The sequence below is a fragment of the Tiliqua scincoides genome, unplaced genomic scaffold (assembly GCF_035046505.1).
Source record: "Tiliqua scincoides isolate rTilSci1 unplaced genomic scaffold, rTilSci1.hap2 HAP2_SCAFFOLD_79, whole genome shotgun sequence".
NCBI lineage: Eukaryota > Metazoa > Chordata > Lepidosauria > Squamata > Scincidae > Tiliqua > Tiliqua scincoides.
The window spans coordinates 49,145-68,900 of NW_027101659.1; the positions used below are offsets into that span (position 1 = coordinate 49,145).

The window sequence follows — 19,756 nt, forward strand, 5'->3', positions numbered from 1 at the left end:
TCCGTCCCGCTCCAACAGAAAGTCCTGTGGGCCCTCTGACTGCAGCTAACATGCGCTTCTGCCATGCGACTTACTGCAAAGAGACGCTGCAAGTGGGGCCAGTAACTTCAGCCACCGAGTCATTCTGTGTCCCAGTATCCTTTGCAGTTGCACCATCCACCTCCTCCGGGCCCAAGCTGTGTCCTTCCAGGTCCAGCTGTTCCCAGCTCAGAGTTCCAGGTAAAGATTTGAAGCTGCTGTAGCTGTTAGGAGAAGGCAACAGGTACATGATTCTTGACCACGGCTGTTCCCTGAGTGACGGTCAACCTGTTTGAAGGGGACCCCCAACAGGAGTGTCAAACCAGGCAGGCTGGCAGAGACTGAGAGCCTAATTGATGATGACCAGTGACCACCTCTGGCTTTGAAGTCTTTGCAGAGCCTTGGTGGAGCTCCTGTCAGAACGGCTCCATCATTACCTCTACTCTCCCATCTATCTTACGTGGCAAGTCCTGCCATGAACCTTAAAGGGGGGGGGGTGCCACCCAGGCAGGAGGGTTCCCATGGGTGAGAGATTTCCAAGCCCCCCAAGCCTGAAAACTAATAGGCTACTGTGTATTTTCTTTTAACAATGACAGTAGATGGAACTTACTCCTGGGTAAGTGGGTAGGATTGCAACCCAGGACTGTTAAAAATGTTCATGCTTGATGATGTCACTTCTGGTGGGTCTGACAGATCCTCATTCTAAAAAGTGGGTCCTGGTGCTAAATGTGTGAGAACCGTTGATCTAGCATATTTTCATCAGCATGGACTAGCAACTTACCCGAGTTCAAGGAAGGGGGAAGGCAGGCACTGAACCTGGGACCTTCTGCATGCGAAGCTCTACCCTGAGCGGAGAGATGTAAAGCTTCTGTGCCCAGCCTCTTATAAACCTCAGTTTCATCCAAACTATGGTTTGTACAAACTGCTGGAGCCAAGATGTTGTCGTGGTTTGGGAGCGGGCTTTAGAGTTGGAAGATCCAGGTTCAAATCCCTGCTCAGCCATGAAACTTCCTGAGTGCCTTTGGGCCAGTCACTCTCTCTCCGCCTCACCTACCTCACAGGGTTGTTGCAAGGACAAAAGGGGGGGGGGAGAAACTATGTACACCACTCTGAGCTCCTTAGAGGAAGAGTTGCCCCAAAATAGGAATAAATAAGCACTTAGCTAACCAGCCAGGTTTCCAAATCAGGGCTAACCCTGTGACTTAAAAATATGAGCTTTGTGCAACTCTCTTTTGTATGTACTTGCCATGAGCCTCTAGTTTTTAATCAATAATATTTGAAAAGCAGTGATTTGGAATTGTAGGTTCAGCATGAGCTTGCATGTGCCATGAGACAGACACAATGCTGGATTAAAATTTGCACAACTGTAAAGTGTGTGTGTGTGTGTGTGTGTGTGTGTGTGTGTGTGTGTTGGCATCCTTCAGTCTCGGAAGATTATGGTGTCACGCTCTGAATGGTGGTTCTGGAACAGAGTGTCCTCTGCAGTGCGCGAAGCCTGGGTAAAGTAGGTATGGAGGATAGGCTGTTACCCATGCAGCAAATCCCCCTTCTCCACGTCGCTGAAATGGTCCAATGGAAAGGCAGAGGCCAATACGGTTGGTTCCAACGGCGTCGCAGGAGTTGCCAGAACGTGACTGTGTTCAGCCACGAACTGCCTCAGGGACTCCGGCTCCGGATTTTGCCTCGAGGTTGACTCCTGAAGCCTTTTCCATAACTGGATGTAGCCACAAGGCAGTGGAGGTTTGGGATCAGAGTTTTCCTTCTCTCAGATGAGCTGCCTTCCCAGGCTGATGAGCACACTTCCCAGGCTAGTGTGTGTGGGGACTATGTATGCAATTCACACTGAGCATGCAACAGCCCCCCCCCCCATCGATTTACCAGTCCAGCAGATTATCAAAGTCCTTCTCTGTTTGGAGCCGCTTGCGCCAGAGGGGCTCAGGGAGGCCCTCCTCACCGCCCTCCGTCTCATCACTGACTGAGCTCACTTCCACCTCCACCTGGGCTTGGGAGCGACTGTCCTTGGGGATGGGTGCCTGAGGAGTGGGGGGGGGGGAGAGATATAAGCAAGGACTGTACAGAAAGACAACCCTCCCCCAAAGGTGTTCCACTTTTCGTCCAGCAGCTCAGAACACAGCCCGTCTCAACATGTCTTGCTTTTCACTGCATTATGCTCATTTATGGCTCTGCTGCCATACAAGCTGCCCATTTCCTGCCCCCAAGGGGCACCCAGTGGACAGGGGCTCTCACCTCTCCCTCTGCAGTGGTCATATTGGGACATGGAAATATTCCAGACCTGCCATGATTGTTAAGAGGAGGGACTTTTCAAATCCCCCACCGCATGGCAAACCTGGGGAAAAAAATCACATCCAAGGAATAACAGGCCATTCTACCTCAGGGTATGGCGTGCGGACAGCCGGAATAGGGGCTTGGATGGACGGTGTCGGGGACCTCATCTGCGGCTCGAAAGCCCATGCTGGGAGGCTGCTGGGAGAAGCGGTCATCTCGGAGTCACTGCCTGCAGCCGGCTGGGTCCGAGAAGCCTGGTCAATCCTTTCCTTCAGCTCCTGCAGCCGCATCTCCAGACGAAAGAGCTCCCCTTCCACCACTCTGGAAGAGACAGTCAAGTGTCACCCAAGCAGAGGGCTTGCTGGAACGTCTCATGGGATAAGATAATTGGAAACTTGAAACTAGTGTCATGGGGGGCAGCGTAGACAGCAAGAGGGGCCCAGTACTGTCCCTCAGTACTCCGTTGAGTCAGTCAGTCCCTCAGTTGAGGTGTGACAAGTAGAGCATGCGAACTTCTGTTAGTACAGATAAGAACATAAGAACAGCCCCACTGGATCAGGCCATAGGCCCATCTAGTCCAGCTTCCTGTATCTCACAGCGGCCCACCAAGTGCCCCAGGGAGCACACCAGATAACAAGAGACCTGCAAGGCCTTCTGGGAATTGTAGTTTAAGAACATAAGAACAGCCCCACTGGATCAGGCCATAGGCCCATCTAGTCCAGCTTCCTGTATCTCACAGCGGCCCACCAAATGCCCCAGGGAGCACACCAGATAACAAGACACCTCATCCTGGTGCCCTCCGTTGCATCTGGCATTCTGACATAACCCATTTCTAAAATCAGGAGGTTGCACATACACATCATGGCTTGTACCCCATAATGGATTTTTCCTCCAGAAACTTGTCCAATCCCCTTTCAAAGGCATCCAGGCCAGACACCATCGCCACATCCTGTGGCATGGAGTTCCACAGACCAACCACACACTGAGTAAAGAAATATTTTCTTTTGTCTGTCCTAACCCGCCCAACACTCAATTTTAGTGGATGTCCCCTGGTTCTGGTGTTATGTGAGAGTGTAAAGAGCATCTCCCTATCCACTCTGTCCATCCCCTGCATAATTTTGTATGTCTCAATCATGTCCCCCCTCAAGCGTCTCTTTTCTAGGCTGAAGAGGCCCAAACGCCGTAGCCTTTCCTCATAAGGAAGGTGCCCCAGCCCCGTAATCATCTTAGTCGCTCTCTTTTGCACCTTTTCCATTTCCACTATGTCTTTTTTGAGATGCGGCGACCAGAACTGGACACAATACTCCAGGAGTGGCCTTACCATCGAGTTGTACAACAGCATTGTAATACTAGCCGTTTTGTTCTCAATATCCTTCCTAATGATCCCAAGCATAGAATTGGCCTTCTTCACTGCCGCCGCACATTGGGTCAACACTTTCATGGACCTGTCCACCACCACCCCAAGATCTCTCTCCTGATCTGTCACAGACAGCTCAGAACCCAGATCAGGCCAGATGTTCAGCAGAACTTCTCCCCTTAAGAGGATGGCCTGCAGACACCCAGTTTTGTTCCACCCCAGAAAAATAAACAGGTTGAGGCCCACCTACATGTTCTCAGGTAGACTATTGCTTTTCACTCTTTATTTGCCCATCTATCAAATTTTTCCCCCTTTCCCTTCATCTTGTCACCTGGGGGAATCTTTCCTAGCCAGAGTCACCCGTACAACACACATACCGATCTGGGTCAAAGTCCCCTGGTGCCCCTGTGGGTTCCTGCAGCCTCCAGTGTTCTTCCCGGGCCCGTAGATATGCCTGCTCCAGGGCACTTTGGGCTTCCTTGAGCCTTGTAAACCCCTAGAAGGAGGTTGGACAAGCAAAAACAACATCAAGCAACTGCTCTAAACAACCACAGGAGCTGCTTCTGATTCCATTGCTAAGCTGGGAGTTGGTGCTCCAGGGATGCGACAGTATATTATTCTATTCTAAGTTTTTCCATTGCCCTTCCTCCAAGGTTCAGGCTGATGTACCTGCTTGCTCCTCTCCCTTGTCCTCACAACGACCCTGTGAGGCAGGTGGAGCTGAGGAAGAAAGTGACTGGCCCAAGGTAGTCCAGAAAGCTGAGCAAGGATTTGAACCTGGATCTTCCAGGGCCAAGTCCGACTGCCAAACCGCTACACCAGGCTGGCTCTCAGTAGGATGAGAGGTGGGTGAAAACAGTGACACTGACATAAAAACACACAACACCACTTTCTGCACTTCTCTCTCTTTTTTTTTTTTTTTTGGAGGGGGGGACCCAAAATCTGTTAAAAAGAAACTGTTCTATTTGGTTTTCATTAATTATTTAATTTTTTTTTTTTTTGGGGGGGGGGGTGTAATGACTGTGGCTTTATCTGCTGACAATATACCACCCTATACTACAATTACTATATACTTGTTGGCAACCTTTAGTCTCGAAAGACTCTGGTATCGCGCTCTGGATGGTGGTTCTGAAACAGCGTCTAGTGTGGCTGAAAAGGCCAAATTGGGAGTGACAATCCCTTCCACGCTGGGAGCAAGTGCAGTCTGTCCCTGGTCTGTCTCCCTGGCTATGGGCCTTTCTTCTTTGTCTCTTTGCCTCAGACTGCTGGCCAAGTGTCTCTTCAAACTGGGAAAGGCCATGCTGCACAGCCTGTCTCCAAGCGGGCCGCTAAGAGGCCAGGGTTTCCCACCAGTTGAGGTCCACTCCTAAGGCTTTCAGATCCCTCTTGCAGATGTCCTTGTATCGCAGCTGTGGTCTACTTGAAGGGCGCTTTCCTTGCACGAGTTCTCCATAGAGGAGATCCTTTGGGATCCGGCCATCATCCATTCTCACGACATGACCGAGCCAACGCAGGCGTCTCTGTTTCAGCAGTGCATACATGCTAGGGGTTCCAGCTCGTTCCAGGACTGTGTTGTTTGGAACTATATACTATACTATATAATTATAGTATAAATTCTGAGTAAAAACATATAAGGCCACTTTGTGCATTTTTAACTTTGGAAAACACTGAAATCTGCAGAATAAAACTGTTTTCACCCACCTCTGCATATCACATATGTGATGCTCCAGGGATGGAGGGATGCTGTGGTAGAGGAGATCTTCTAGGACAGCAGTTCTCAAACTCGCTGGGAGTCCAAGAAGCGCTTGTAAGTGGTTGTGGGGGCAGGGACTTGTAGGGGGATATGCCCCAGTGGCACCGAGGGCACCCAGAGGTGCCCTTGCCAGCCTACCTCAGGGGGTCTGCAAGCCCTGGAGAGGGTCCAGGAGGCCCACAGCCCCCTCCGCGAGTCTCCCCAAGCATCGTTTTGCTCCGATCTGACTAACAGTAAACTGGAAATCGCTCCAACCTTCAGATAGGAACAAAACAAAGCTTGGGGGAGACCCGCAGAGGGGGCTACGGCATCACCACAGAACCCACTATTAGGGTTAGAACACTCCTTAAAGGGAAATGACCTGTTTTCTTGTTCCTATGGTGGGTCGCGACCCACCACTTTGACAACCACTGTTCTAGGATCTTTAATAAGGGGATGTATGCTTAATTAACGAGTAGGAGAAGGGCAAGAGCTCCCAGCACCATTAAATGCTCCCCACAAACTGCGATCATCTCAGAGGGGCAGTGATGTTCATTCAATGTAGGGTACCTTCAGCTGGTCCTGTGGTGTCAGCTGTCCCGCCTGAATCAACTCCTCCAACAATTCCACCTACATAAGAGCATGAGGAAGACTTTATCAACGTCCTGGTCCCAGAAATAGGAGTGTTGTAGGCCCGACTGTTCCTTCAGACTCACCACATTCCCCCCCCCCCACTGCTAAGTGGGCAAAGAAACACCTTCCAAAGTGGTATCCTCTTTGTGATATCAAAGTGGTATTTAGCAGGAGAGCAACCATTCCTCTTCACCCCAGTATAGTGTCTTTTCCAGTGGCCTTTGCTGGTGTCTCTTCTCTATTTTATTTTAAATTGTGAGCTCTTTGCAGACAGGGCACCATTGATTGATTTTTACTATGTAAACCACTTTGTGAACTACTCATTTTGAAAAGCCGTATACAGGTATTCTTAATAACTGTCTCTCAACTCTTTTTGCACCTTTTCTATTTTCACTGTCGTCGTCCCCACATATCCCAGTGCTAGCACAAGAAGTACCTTTCCCCCACCCCAAAAAATGTCTAGGCAGAAGGAATGTCTAGGCCAGATTTTCCTGGTGTAATCCTGAATTGGTACTAAGAGACTTTTCCGTGTCAGAAGAAAAAAAAAACACTTTTAAAAACGCACGAGGGCCCAATCCTGTCCAAATTTCCGATGCAGTCTCAATGCAGCCCCAAAGTAAGGGAACAAACTTTCCCTTAATTTCAGGAGGCCTCAGTGGCAGCCCCCCACTGCAGGATGCAGTGCACACCCCATTGACACGGCTGCATCACTGCAAGAAGGTTGGGCACGACTAGGCTGTTAGATCGAGCAGGGGTTGTCGAACAGGAACGCCAACTGTGTTCAGAGACTACACAGACCTGTGGCTCGTCCCACACATTTGTGCAACAGGGATTGTCCCACCGTGCCTGAACCACGATTGACCCACTCATTGGGATTCATGCCCAATCAGAGGGGAAACAGGTCAAGAAAAAGAGGCTCCATGAAGAAGCCTGCTTGGCTCCATATCCCTCAACTGCAATTCTCTGGCAGTGGATGATGCCCCAGGGGGCAAGCTGGGTTTGTGAGAGGGTCCAAACACCAAGAGGCTTCAGTTATAACCTGCAGTGTGGAATGGGCTGGAGCATCAAAGAGGAGCTCTAAAGTAGCATCATTGGCAACAAGAAAACGTTCTTTTTGCTTCCTGATGCTTCTTCAGAGCTTCTCTTCGATGCTCCGGCCCATTCCACACTGCAGTTTATAATTGAAGACATCACAAAATTGCTTAGGTGTAGAGGAATTTGGTGCCAAGATGTGGAGAAAGGAGAACAGCTGCACTCTCTGCCCCACAGCAACCCCAGCCCCTGAAATGGAAACATCACCCTGTGTGGGCACCCAAAATGCAGAGATCTCCAGAAGGTCGGAAAGCAAGGAGCCAGTGACTGGATCCGAGCCAGCCATTTACCTGTCTCTGAAATGTCCTTGCTTGGTTAGCCAAGACTCGAGTCGAGCAATCTTCTGAGACAGCTTTATCCGCAGACACGAGGCCATCTGTGCTGGGAATGCTGGAGACCGTGGAATTAAGGAGGGGGGAGAAGGTGGCCTGCTGTGCCCGAGATCCTGAAGTTGGAACAAAGCAGGTGGAAATTTTGTTGATGGTTTGGCAATTTCCACCCCCCCCCCACCAAAATAAGCTGGTAAAATCTACTCCAATTCCACCACTCAAACAAATAACAAAACAGATCTTTCCTCCCAATGGGATCTTGGTGCCAATTCTTCATTATCAGTCTCAGGAACAGGACTGGGGCCTTAACAAGTAGACAACTTCCCAAGCCATGCAAAATCCATGGAAGTCAGCGCTTTTCAAACCCTGGGTCATGACCCATCAGTGAGTTGCGAGCTGATTTGCGGTGGGTCATGAACCCACAAGATCGCTTAGCACAGGGGGGCTTCCAAATTTTTCAGCACAAGGGTCATATTGTAAATCTGACGTGGTGTCAAGGGCCAGGAAATAAATACATGGAGAACTGATGTGCTGAGATTGAATACAATACAATGAGCGGGTGGAGGTGAAAGGAGGCAGGGGAGCAGAGGGTGAAATTGATTTGCACAGGAAGAGGGGAAATGGATTTTGTAAAAGCATCAAGCAACCCACAACTCAAAACTTTTTATTGGTCTCGTTTTCTGCTCCATATAAGTTTAACACAGACATTATACTTATATTCCAGGTCTCTCAGCGTTAGTATATATCTCATTCGGCCACTAGAGGTGCTGAATGCAATTGAATGGAATAGTTTATTTCATATAAGCATAGAGTTGGAAGGGACATAACAGGTGATCGAGTCCAACCCCCCGGCACTCCAAATCCCAAGGCAGGAAACGTAATGTAGTTTCCATTACATTATGTTCAAATTCAGCATCTCTAGTGGCTGAATATGGTGTACATGCTGAGAAAGCCAGAACTGTGCCTCCCCCCCATATTTAGTCCCAAGGGGCTGGGGAGCCACGTGGGCCCGATAAAGTCTCCAAAGGGCTGGATTTGGCCTGCGGGCCAAGGTTTGGAGACCCCTCGTTCAGCAGGCTGCAGCTCCATTCAGGTCTGCCAAGCCCACTCCCGAACGAGCTCAAGTGGGCCAGGCCGTGGCTGCTGTGGAATAAGACACAAGGCTGGGGTTCTGCCAGGTTGGCAGGAGGCGGGCCATTCAAAGTGGCTGCAGCCCGTGGCACTGCCAGGCCCTCTCCCAAGTGAGCTCCCGTGGGCCAGGCACAAGGCTGACAACACAGAGCAGCTGTGACCCCTGGCAAGTAGTCAGCATGGGGATGGCACAGCCAGACGGCTGTCAAGTAGCTGGTCTTTCCTCTTGGCACGTCACAGGGGAGGTTGGAACACGGGCACACAGGAGCAGGGAGGTGGTGAGGGCAGGCAGAGCTCTTTTTGGACTGGAAGGGAAACTGGAAGTGGGTTGTGGACTGGACTGGGAGTGGGTCATGGTAATAAAATGTTTTTACAGGGACCAAAGATACACAGAACTCTTGTAGCTTGCAAGGTTTCCCTTTAGGGCCACAGTTCAGCTGCCCGAGGTTGGTTAGCCACGGCAAAGAGGGGGTGCAGCAGGACAAGCTCTCCTTGCTCTGTGTAGGATTCTGGTTCTGAAATGCATTTACTCATGAGTAAGTCACACTGTATTCCCTGGAAAAATGCGCTTTGCTTAAAATCTGGGAGGCAAAGCACAGCTGAACCCGTCTGGACCTGCCAGAAAAGACCGAGGGCCCAGTCCTATCCAATTTTCCAGTGCTGGTGCATCTGTGCCAATGGGTCAGGCACTGCATCCTGTGGTGGGGCAGCAGTCACAGGGGCCTCCTTAAAGTAGGGAACGTTTGTTCCCTTACCTTTAGGCTGCACTGCGGTTGCACCGGTGCTGGAAAATTGGATAGGACTGGGCTCTTAGCTGCTTATTTAGAGACCTTTTCCTCCAGTACCAAAAACAATGAACAATAAACAGTGACCTATTAAAATATGACTTTAAAAAGTTTTTCTAAACCAGGAAGTGTGGGGGAGGGGTGGAAGGCAACAAGGCGAACCAAAGTTGCCATTTGCAGCTGCCCCTGCTGTGACTCAGGCAGTAATCTTGTGTACACTTTCCTGGGGGAGAGCACAGAGGGGATTACTTACGAGCACGAACAGGCCTGCGCTCGTGCCGTTTGCCAGAGGGAAAGGAGGGCGGGCTGCGTGCAACTGATCAGGACCCACCTTCTCTGCAAGCCGCATCCGGCCCCGGAGCAGGGCTTCCTGAGACTTCGGCGACCCGGGCCTGGGGGATGTCGACGGTCATCACCTTGGAGCCCTGAGACACGGTCCCCATCTGCACCCCCTGGCTCGGCCTTGGCGGGTCGGCGTAGAGGCGCACCTGAGTAGCACACAGAACTCTGAGAGCAGCACCACACGATTCCTGAACAGTTCTTATCCCACAGCCATAATTACGTTGAATAAGGCACTATAGTTGTTGCCATGCTCCTGGGCATTATGGTCTGTTATACTGTTTTATATTATGATGCATGTTGTATAGAATGTGTGGGTGAGTGTGTAGAGAGTGATCGTTGGAATTGTAGTATATATCTATGCTTGTATCTCAAAGGTGCATAAATTTCGTTGTGCTGTAGCACAATGACAAAGTTAACATAAGAACAGCCCCACTGGATCAGGCCATAGGCCCATCTAGTCCAGCTTCTTGTATCTCACAGCGGCCCACCAAATGCCCCAGGGAGCACACCAGATAACAAGAGACCTCATCCTGGTGCCCTCCCTTGCATCTGGCATTCTAACATAGCCCATTTCTAAAATCAGGAGGTTGCGCATACACATCGTGGCTTGTACCCCGTAATGGATTTTTCCTCCAGAAACTTGTCCAATCCCCTTTTAAAGGTGTCTAAGCTAGACACCAGCACCACATCCTGTGGCAAGGAGTTCCACAGACCAACCACACGCTGAGTAAAGAAATATTTTCTTTTGTCTGTCCTAACCCGCCCAACACTCAATTTTAGTGGATGTCCCCTGGTTCTGGTGTTATGTGAGAGTGTAAAGAGCATCTCCCTATCCACTCTGTCCATCCCCTGCATAATTTTGTATGTCTCAATCATGTCCCCCCTCAGGCGTCTCTTTTCTAGGCTGAAGAGGCCCAAACGCCGTAGCCTTTCCTCATAAGGAAGGTGCCCCAGCCCCGTAATCATCTTAGTCGCTCTCTTTTCTCTAGGGTTAGTAGTAACCCTAAGTTACTACTACGATGTTCTCTGAGCAGGGTTTTCCACACAAAGGGCTCTGTGGTGGGCAGGCGGAGATTTTGTTGCAGGAAAACCCATCCCTTAGCAGTACCAAAGAGGCTCTCAACCATCTCAATTCTCATGCCCACCTATTTCATCAGAAGACCCAAGTTTGTAGATAAGGGGCTGTAGTGTTCAGTGGTCAAGCTCCTGCTTTGTGTGCAGAAGCTTCCGGGTTCTAATCCCCAGCAGTCATTTTGGGCATGGCTGGGAAAGACCCCCCCCCAAAAAAAAACACACCCTGGAGAGCTTCTGCCAGTCCGTGTGGATGATACTGGAGCCCGTAAGAGCTGCTGCTGGTCAGTGTTGAGTATCCTGTCTAAGATTGTATGGCTCAGGCTGCAATCCTAACCACACTTTCCTGAGAGTAAGCCCCATTGAATGAAATAGGACTTACTTCTGAGTAGTCCTGGTTAGGACTGTGCCCTCAGTAGAAAACAACTTCAGGTGTTTCTCAATTGTCCTAACCTGGCAGGGAGGGGGAAAAGCTTCTCCGTGTAATGGCAGACGAGGCCCCCATAGGACCTCATCCAACCTGACTGACTGACCCTTACAACCTGTGGCAGGAGGGGAGCAAGGGTGTGTTTTAGGAGTGAAGGTCAGGCTTTGGATATCACATACATCATTATGCTAAGCACTCTCTCCAGAATCTTCTGGAAAGCACAAGGTTCCCATAACACAAACCCACACAGGGAACTCCCTCCCAGCAGAGAGGGGTGGACAAGCAGAGTTCACAGCAGAGATGTGCACAAGGGCCATGAGGTCGCAGGCTACTCGAGAGAGAAAATCCACCATAAAATCACCACATTTCCCAGTTTTGAAAGGAAGCATTTCAAGAGAGGGAGTTGCTGCCTACGGGGCTGAATCTTGGTCCGTCTAGCCCAGTGTTGTCAACACCGCCAGGCAGCCTCTTTCCAAGGTTTCAGAAAAGGTTTCCCAGCTTTGCGTAAAGACGCTGCCAAGACCAGACCTTTTGCATTCAAAGCAGGGGCGAATGTGGTTCTATCATGAGCTGCAACCCTCCCTGAAACCATTGCCCAGGGAGACCACAGCAAGAGAGAAAGATGAAAGCCATGCTTTCACTTTTTTTTTCCTTAATAGCGTCATTCAGTGTTGGATAATGGCATTATATAATTTTGTAATGGTTTAAAAAAGAAACAAGGAAAGGCTCAAGGCACTCCTTTGGTAGGACATAAGAACAGTCCCAGTGGATCAGGCCATAGGCCCATCTAGTCCAGCTTCCTGTATCTCACAGCGGCCCACCAAATGCCCCAGGGAGCACACCAGATAACAAGAGACCTCATCCTGGTGCCCTCCCTTGCATTTGGCATTCTGACATAGCCCATTTCTAAAATCAGGAGGTTGCGCATACACATCATGGCTTGTAACTCGTAATGGATTTTTCCTCCAGAAACTTGTCCAATCCCCTTTTAAAGGTGTCCAGGCCAGGTGCCATCACCACATCTTGTGGCAAGGAGTTCCACAGACCAACCATACGCTGAGTAAAGAAATATTTTCTTTTGTCTGTTCTAACCCTCCCAACACTCAATAGGAAAGTGCCAGGACAAGAGTTCCCCCAAAGCTAGCTGGAAAATCATGAACATAATGCCCCCCCCATATTTTCCAGCCAGAGCAAGACTGCCAAGAGGGGTGGATACACAGCCATGGACACATGCACAGAGAAGTCATTCACAATCAGCTCTAGGGGCTGGAAGGTTTTCCTGTCCCCCAAGCCCACCCCCTGCCTTTTGCTCTTGCTCACTTATAGTCGGGTGACAGAAGCAAAGCTGGATTTCAATAATCCCGGCCATCTGTGCCTCGGGTTCCTTCTCCTTCCCAACCCAAGCCTCAGAATGGACTTTGACAGAATGAACTGTCTAACATCCCCCAATCAAAACCCAACATTTGCAAGTTGCCCCTTGTTCAAGCCGTCAGGAAAAAAATAAACATGCTGGTTCTCTGTCAGCATGAAAGCCAAGTAGAACCTCCATGTTCAGGAGAAGTGAATCTCTAAGTACTGCATGGTAGGGACAAACAAGGGGAAGTTTCATACCCTGCTTGGGCACTTCCAAGATGTATCTGGAGGGCCATTTCTGGAAACTGAATGTCAGACTACCTAGACATTTGATGCAAGAACATAAGAATGTAAGAAGAGCCCCGCTGGAGCTGGACAAAGGCCCATCTAGCCCAGCTTCCTGTATCTCACAGTGACTCACCAGATGCCTCTGGGGGAACATAAGAGACCTGCATCCTGGTGCCCTCCATTGCATCTGGCATTCTGGGGTGGCCTATTTCAAAAATCAGGAGGTTGCTCAGACCCATCATGGCTTGTAACATGTGATGGAGTTTTCCTCCAGGAATCTGTCCAATTCCCTCTTCACAGCATCTCGCCCAGATGCCATCACCACATCCTGTGGCAAGGAGTTCCACAGATTAATTACACACTGGATAAAGAAATATTTTCTTTGGTCCTAACCGTCCCGACACTCAGTTTTAGTGGATGTCCTCTAGTTCTGGTGTTGCGTGAGAGGGAAGAGGGCATCTCTCTATCCTCTCTATCCATGTTGGCAACCTTCAGTCTCGAAAGACTCTGGTATCACCCTCTGAAAGGTGGTTCTGGAACAGCGTCTAGTGTGGCTGAAAAGGCCGATTTGGGAGTGACAATCCCTTCCACACCGGGAGCAAGTGCAGTCTGTCCCTGGTCTGTCTCCCTGGCTATGGGCCTTCCTTCTTTGCCTCTTTGCCTCTTTGCCTCAGACTGTTGGGCAAGTGTCTCTTCAAACTGGGAAAGGCCATGCTGCACAGCCTGCCTCCAAGCGGGCCGTTCAGAGGCCAGGGTCCACTCTATCCATCCCCTGAATAATTCTGTATGTCTCAGTCATGTGCCCCCTCAGGCACCATTTTCTGGATTGAAGAACCCCAATTTTTTTGTGGGAAGACATGATAGAGCCTTCATACTGAGAGGCACTCTGTTCCCAAACATCAGGTTCTGGTGATAAAGCACGAGAGGAGGTCTGACCGGTTGGTACTTCAACCTTAGCCTGCAGGCGCGACTCATCTTGGCCTTTTAAATTCCTGCTTCTTCTTTCCTTCTGACTTATCGGAAGCCTCTGCACTGCGGTTTACAGGGTGCAGCCCAGAGGCTCGGAAGGGGAGAGAACCTGTTGCAACATCAAAAGCCATGCTAGTTTTGACAAGTTCTCACTTCCTCCTCGTTTCCTGCCCAAGCTGATAAACCGAGGCTGCCTGACTCACTGCAGCAAATGGGGGCCTGTAGCTAGAGTGAGCTTTTTGTGAAAATAGACTCCCCAAGCCTTAAACATTTCTGCTTCTCGGCTCTCCTCTCCCACTCTTGTGATGGGCTGCAGTCTAGGAGAAAATAAAACTCTGGTGATAAACTTATATATAGACCAACCTGCTGAATAAGAACATAAGAACAGCCCCACTGGATCATGCCATAGGCCCATCTAGTCCAGCTTCCTGTATCTCACACCAGCCCACCAAATGCCACAGCATCATTAAGCACTCTGAGTGCATACAAGTCACTTCCCCATGTAGTTCTGGTCTGACAGGAGCTCTCACAGTGAAGATAAAGAAGGACCCAAAAGCAAGTCCTGCAAAACAGGACTGGGTACAACTTCCTAGGCCTAGGAGGTTGCATCCCGTAATACAACCCCAAAAAAGTTTATTTTATTAGAACCAAGGAACCAAGAAAAAAGGATTAAAGAAAAAAAATCAGGAAAAAAGATCAAAAGCTTTATAAAAACTGAAACTTCCATATGTAGAGGTCCTTCATAATCTGGGCCCCAAGTTGTAGCTTCCTTACTTTATATATATAAACAGCCAAGGTTCTATCCCTGTGCTCTGATAGTCAAGATGGCATCCTGCCCAGAGACCATGTGAATGACCTGTCCGTAATGCCACACAGTCAACCTGCAATGTGTCACTGGCCAAGAGGAAGTAGCCTCTCTGGAAGGGTAAATCCTTCCTCACAAACCTTTCAGAATTCTTTGGAAAGGTCAACAGGCATATGGATGTGGGAAAACCCATGGACATTATATATCTGGACTTTCCGAAGGGGTTCGACACGGTCCCTCACCAAAGGCTACTGAGAACTCCACAGTCAGGGCAGGTCCTCTCCTGGATTAGGAACTGGTTGAGGACCAGGAAACAGAGTGGGTGTCAAGAGGCAATTTTCACAGTGGAAACTGGTGAAAAGCCTCAAGGACCAGTGCCTTTCAACTTGTTCCTAAATGACCTGGAGTTGGGATAAGTAGCGAGGTGGTCAGGCTTGCAGATGACACTAAACTTTTCCACGTGGTAAAGAGCAGAAGGGATTGCGAGGAGCTCTAGAAAGATCTCTCCAAACTGGAGGAATGATGCAGCAAAACGGCAGATGCGTTTCAATGTATATTGAACAGTGTATTCCAGGGGTGTCAAACATAAGGCCCGGGGGCCAGATGCGGCCCCCGGAAGCTTTTTATCCAGCCCTCAGGCTCTCAGCTGCTGAGCAGTGCTGAGGTGTTACTGTTGAAAGGGCAGCGCCCATGAAAATTGGGCTCTCCCATATCTTGAACTATAATCAAGATTTGCGTATTTTCTCTTCTTTCATTTGCAGGTAATGAGAACAAAGTGCTGATTTCAGGCCATCAGCTGCTTAATGATGTCACTTTCTGGTTAATGAAGTCACTTCTGGCCCTCAGCAGGCATCCTGAATGCTAACTTCGGCCCTCTGTATGAAACAGGTTTGACACCCCTGGTATATTCAGTGTATATTACTTCAGCGTAAGTAATTGTAAAGTTATGCACATTGGGGCAAAAACTCCAAACTCCACACATAGGCTAACGGGTCAACCCAGTGTGTGATAGCAGGAAAGAAGGCCAAATTTCATGCTAGGGTTCATTTTTAAAAAGGGATTGAGAATAAAACAGCCTATAATGCCGTTGTACAAATTGTGGTAAGGCCACACCTGGAGTATTGCGTCCAGTTCTGGTCGCCACATCTCAAAAAGGATATATTGGAAATGGAAAAGGTGCAGAAGAGAGTGACCAAAATGATGACTGGGCTGGGGCACCTCCCTTACAGGGCAAGGCTACAGCCTTTGGGGTTCTTCAGTCTAGAAGAGAGGCGTCTTCAGTCTTTATTTTCACTGGGACATGATTGAGATCTACAAAACTATGCAGGGGGTGGATGGAGGGATGTTCTCTTCCCTCTCACACAACACCAGAACCAGGGGACATCCAATAAAATTGCATGTTGGGAGAGTCAGGACAGACAAAAGAATACATTTCTTTACCCAGGCTTTAGTCGGTCTGTGGAACTCTTTGCCACAGGATGTGTTTATGGTACCTGGCCTAGATGCCTTTAAAAGTGGACTGGATAGATTTATGGAGGAAAACTCTACCACAGGTTACAAACCATGATGTGTATGTGCAACTTGTGAGTTCTAGCAGTGCGCTGTGCCTGAATGCCAGCTGCAAGGGAGTTGTAACAGGTCTCTGCTTGTCTTGTGTGCGCCCTGAGGCTCCCTGACGGACCACTGTGAGATGCAGGAAGCTGGACTAGGCGGGGTTTTGGCCTGATACAGCAGGGCTCTTATGTTCTCACCCTAGTGAAGAGGGCAGGCAGACGCCTCCTACCTTGGTGCCCAACCGCAGCCGGTCAATGGTGTTTTCTGCCTCCGCATACTTCGTCAGCAGTTTGCGATAGTCCTCCTGAGACAGAAAGAAGGTGCATCAGTCCCATGTTCAGTTATTCATGCGCAGATCAATCTAGACAGAGCTCAGCCAATTGGTACATCAGAAACAGCCCCTTACATCAGGTCAAGCTCGACATCATTTAGAATCCCATTTCTCTCAATGCTCCACCAGAGGCTTCCGGAAGTCTCCACGATGGCAACAGTCACCTTGTCACGATCCACTAAGATCTGGTGTGCAGAGGTATCGTGCCACTGACACTGGAGGTTCAGCAGCAGGAGACTGAAGTCTCCGTTCCAGCCCTACACTAACACAGTGGCCTTGTTAAGTCTCCTTTCAGCCCTTGTGGGAACCGACACGCTGCGGCTTGTTCCACGTGCCACAGTCTGGCTGAGCCCCCACTGTGGTTATTTGATTTACCAAAAGCCAAACAAAACGCACATGGCATTTAGTTAACATTACTTAGAGGCATACAGGCCACACCCCCACCCTGCAACATTTCAGGTGTCGTACAGAAGGGAGTAAAACTAAATTTCAATGCACTCAGATGTTTCCTAGAACCTTGAAGTCGGGTTTGAATTTTACAACTTCTGTTGTCTTGTGTGCTCCCTGGGGCATCTGGTGGGCCACTGGGAGATACAGGAAGCTGGACTAGATGGGCCTGTGGCCTGATCCAGCAGGGATGTTCAGCTGACAAGGGAGGGCAGCAGGATACAGGTCTCTTGTTGTCTTGTGTGCTCCCTGGGGCATTTTGTGGGCCACTGTGAGATACGGGAAGCTGGACTAGATGGGCCTATGGCCTGATCCAGCGGGGCTGTTCTTATGTTATGTTCAGCTGACAAGGGACGGCACCAGGATGCAGGTCTCTTGTTATCTGGGGTGCTCCCTGGGGCATTTGGTGGGCCACTGTGAGATACAGCAAGCTGGACTAGATCGGCCTTTGGTCTGATCCAGCTCCTGGGGCTGTTCTTATGTTCTTAAGTGTTGGCATGAACTGGGCTTTGGTGTAGTGAAAACGGTACCTGAAGCTGCTGCACCAGCTCCGTCGCTTGCCTGGGGGACTTGAGCTCCTCGGGAATCACGGAGACAGTGGGGGTCGGGCGTTTCTGGGGGGGACCCTCCCCGCTGCTCAGCAGCACCTCACGGACAATCTCCGCGGGAGACTTGAAGACCACCGGCTTCCCCAACTCGCTGGGCCGCGCAGGGCGGGTCTTTCCCCGTGGCGGGTGGTAACGTTGGGGGTCCCTGGGGAAGCGGACACGAGGCTCGACTTTGGACAGGTCCGGCAGCGGGTAGTTGAGCTGGCCTTGGCCGTACCGAGGGGCATCACTTGTGACCGGGGTGGAGCGGTTTTTCCGGTCAGCCTCCCCCGAGCGCGGGCGGTCCAACGTTTTCCGGGTGGTTCTCCCTCGAGGGCTGAGGGACCGCGACTGCCTGGTGAACTTGGACGGCAGCCCATGAGGCACATCTGCTTTTAGCTTCCGTGCTCTTTCCGGCTGCCAGCTGCCCTGCAGCCTCAGGGGTGTCGCTACCTCCACCCCCCCAAGAGTATCCAAACGCCTCTCTTTTGGCTTTGCTGCGACGGAAGGAGAGTGCTGGGCCGCATCAGCCATCTTGACAACAGTTCCTAGAGGTTGGCTTGGGTTCTTTGGGCAGGAGGATTCTGGGAAAGTCTCAGCATCAATGCCAGGAACATTCTGAAGGTCCTCTGCCGACAGCTGGCCCAAGCGTCTCCAGTGGGCGGAACGCACGGGTGAGCTCTCTGGGCTTCTCCCAGATGGAGAAGAGAACTCTGTTTCCTGGGAAGACTCCAAGCCCAGGCTCTGGGTCTCATAGACCTCTATTTGCAAGCGGCCACGCTCCAGGGGAGGCCTGGAGGGAGACGGGCTGAGGCTGGAGTGCTCCAAGAAGTCCTCTCCGCCGTCGGAGGTAAAGCTGCAGGATTGGCCTGGTCTATACAAAGCCAGGGGGTCCCTCAGAGCTTCGGGACTGGCGCTGTATTCCGACCCGTACTGGACCTCATAGGAAAGTTCAGGGTGGAGCTTCTCCTCGCTGCCAGCGTTCCAAACCTTTCTCTGCCTCTCCAGTTCCTCTGAGCTGGCCCCATCCCGGCCCTCTTCCGTCACGGCCAGCTTCCCTCCCCAGTAGGAGGCGGGAGCAACATCCTCTGGACTCCCATCTTCACCATGCTCTGGAACAAGAAAAAGACAGATTTGCACAGCAGTGGCTCAATTAAATGTCACAGACCGATCCAGCTAATTGTAGGTCATTTGGGGGCTGCCAGGTCCCACTCTCTTCCTGCTAAGATATGCCTCCATGTTCCCATCTGTCAAAGGTTGGTACCCCTCCAGATTCACCAGGCCCCACCTCAGGGCTTCTGATGTATCCTATAGCCTTCCTTTTCTCCTAGAGCAGCATTTCTCAACATTTGCCCCCCACTGGTTCCTCTTGTTCACCTACTGGAAGCACCACTGGAAGTAACTGATTGATGTCATCACCAACAACTCCTGGACTGGGAGAGGAAACGCAATGCAGATCAGAGGCAACAAACACCAGTAAGAGGCTCAGGGCAAACAGGAGGGCCTTTCTGAGCATGCATAAAGTGCATGCTGAAGCTCGGCCCACTGAGCCAAGCCTCTTACTGCTACTGGTGACATTCCTGGTCTCGCCGCCAGGTGGCAAAGGTCTGAGGGCCCTGCGGGCACCACCGGACGCCACCTCAAGTGCCAAAAGTGATGCAACACTTTTTTCTCCTACAGGAGTCGCTTATTTCCCCTCCCCCCCCCACTTTGTTCGTGGTCTTGCCCGGCTCCCACGGAGGCTCACGCAGTGTCCACGGAATCGGAACTCGGCTTTTCTGTTTTACTCACCAGACGGGGAGCTCCTGGGCTCAGTGTCATCTGCACAGTCCAAATCTTGAACTCCAATGAGGTCAAAGTTCTGCTCCGCTTCATCTGAAAGATGCAGGTAGTCCCGAAGCTCTTCTGGAAGCTCAGCGTCCTCCAGGATCTCTGGGGAAGAAGAGAGACGCCAGCGACCCATGCTTTCCAGCAGGGCTGCATTCTTGTCCGCACAGCCCTCCAGCTCGTCGTCCTCTTCCACTTCCTCGTCCTTCTCCTGTTGGGAACGATGCCGCTGCTGCCTCCATCCAAACCTGTCCCCTGACGCACAGGCCATGTCTGCGAGCCGACTGATGCAGGGTGGCGTGGTGGAAGAAACGTTCCCGCGGCCCCCAGCCAAGAGTGGCTCACTTGTGTCGCTTCATGACAGCTGGGGGGCCGGGGGCAGGTGCCTCGGG

The 19,756-nt window shown here is 50.7% G+C and overlaps 1 protein-coding gene across 1 annotated transcript in view; it reads right to left on the minus strand.

Annotated features, from left to right (window-relative positions):
- AKNA (AT-hook transcription factor) overlaps positions 1–19,500 on the minus strand; it is a 36,400-nt gene extending 16,900 nt beyond the window's left edge. The window contains exons 1-10 of the mRNA XM_066611090.1: positions 19,329–19,500; positions 17,481–18,649; positions 16,402–16,476; positions 9,695–9,851; positions 7,409–7,563; positions 5,964–6,023; positions 4,039–4,157; positions 2,409–2,625; positions 1,897–2,051; positions 75–242 (exon numbers count right to left, since the gene is read on the minus strand). Of these exons, the coding sequence (XP_066467187.1) occupies positions 75–242; positions 1,897–2,051; positions 2,409–2,625; positions 4,039–4,157; positions 5,964–6,023; positions 7,409–7,563; positions 9,695–9,851; positions 16,402–16,476; positions 17,481–18,649; positions 19,329–19,500 (2,447 nt within the window). The remainder of the gene's footprint in view (positions 1–74; positions 243–1,896; positions 2,052–2,408; positions 2,626–4,038; positions 4,158–5,963; positions 6,024–7,408; positions 7,564–9,694; positions 9,852–16,401; positions 16,477–17,480; positions 18,650–19,328) is intronic.
- Between the last annotated feature and the right edge of the window lie 256 nt (positions 19,501–19,756).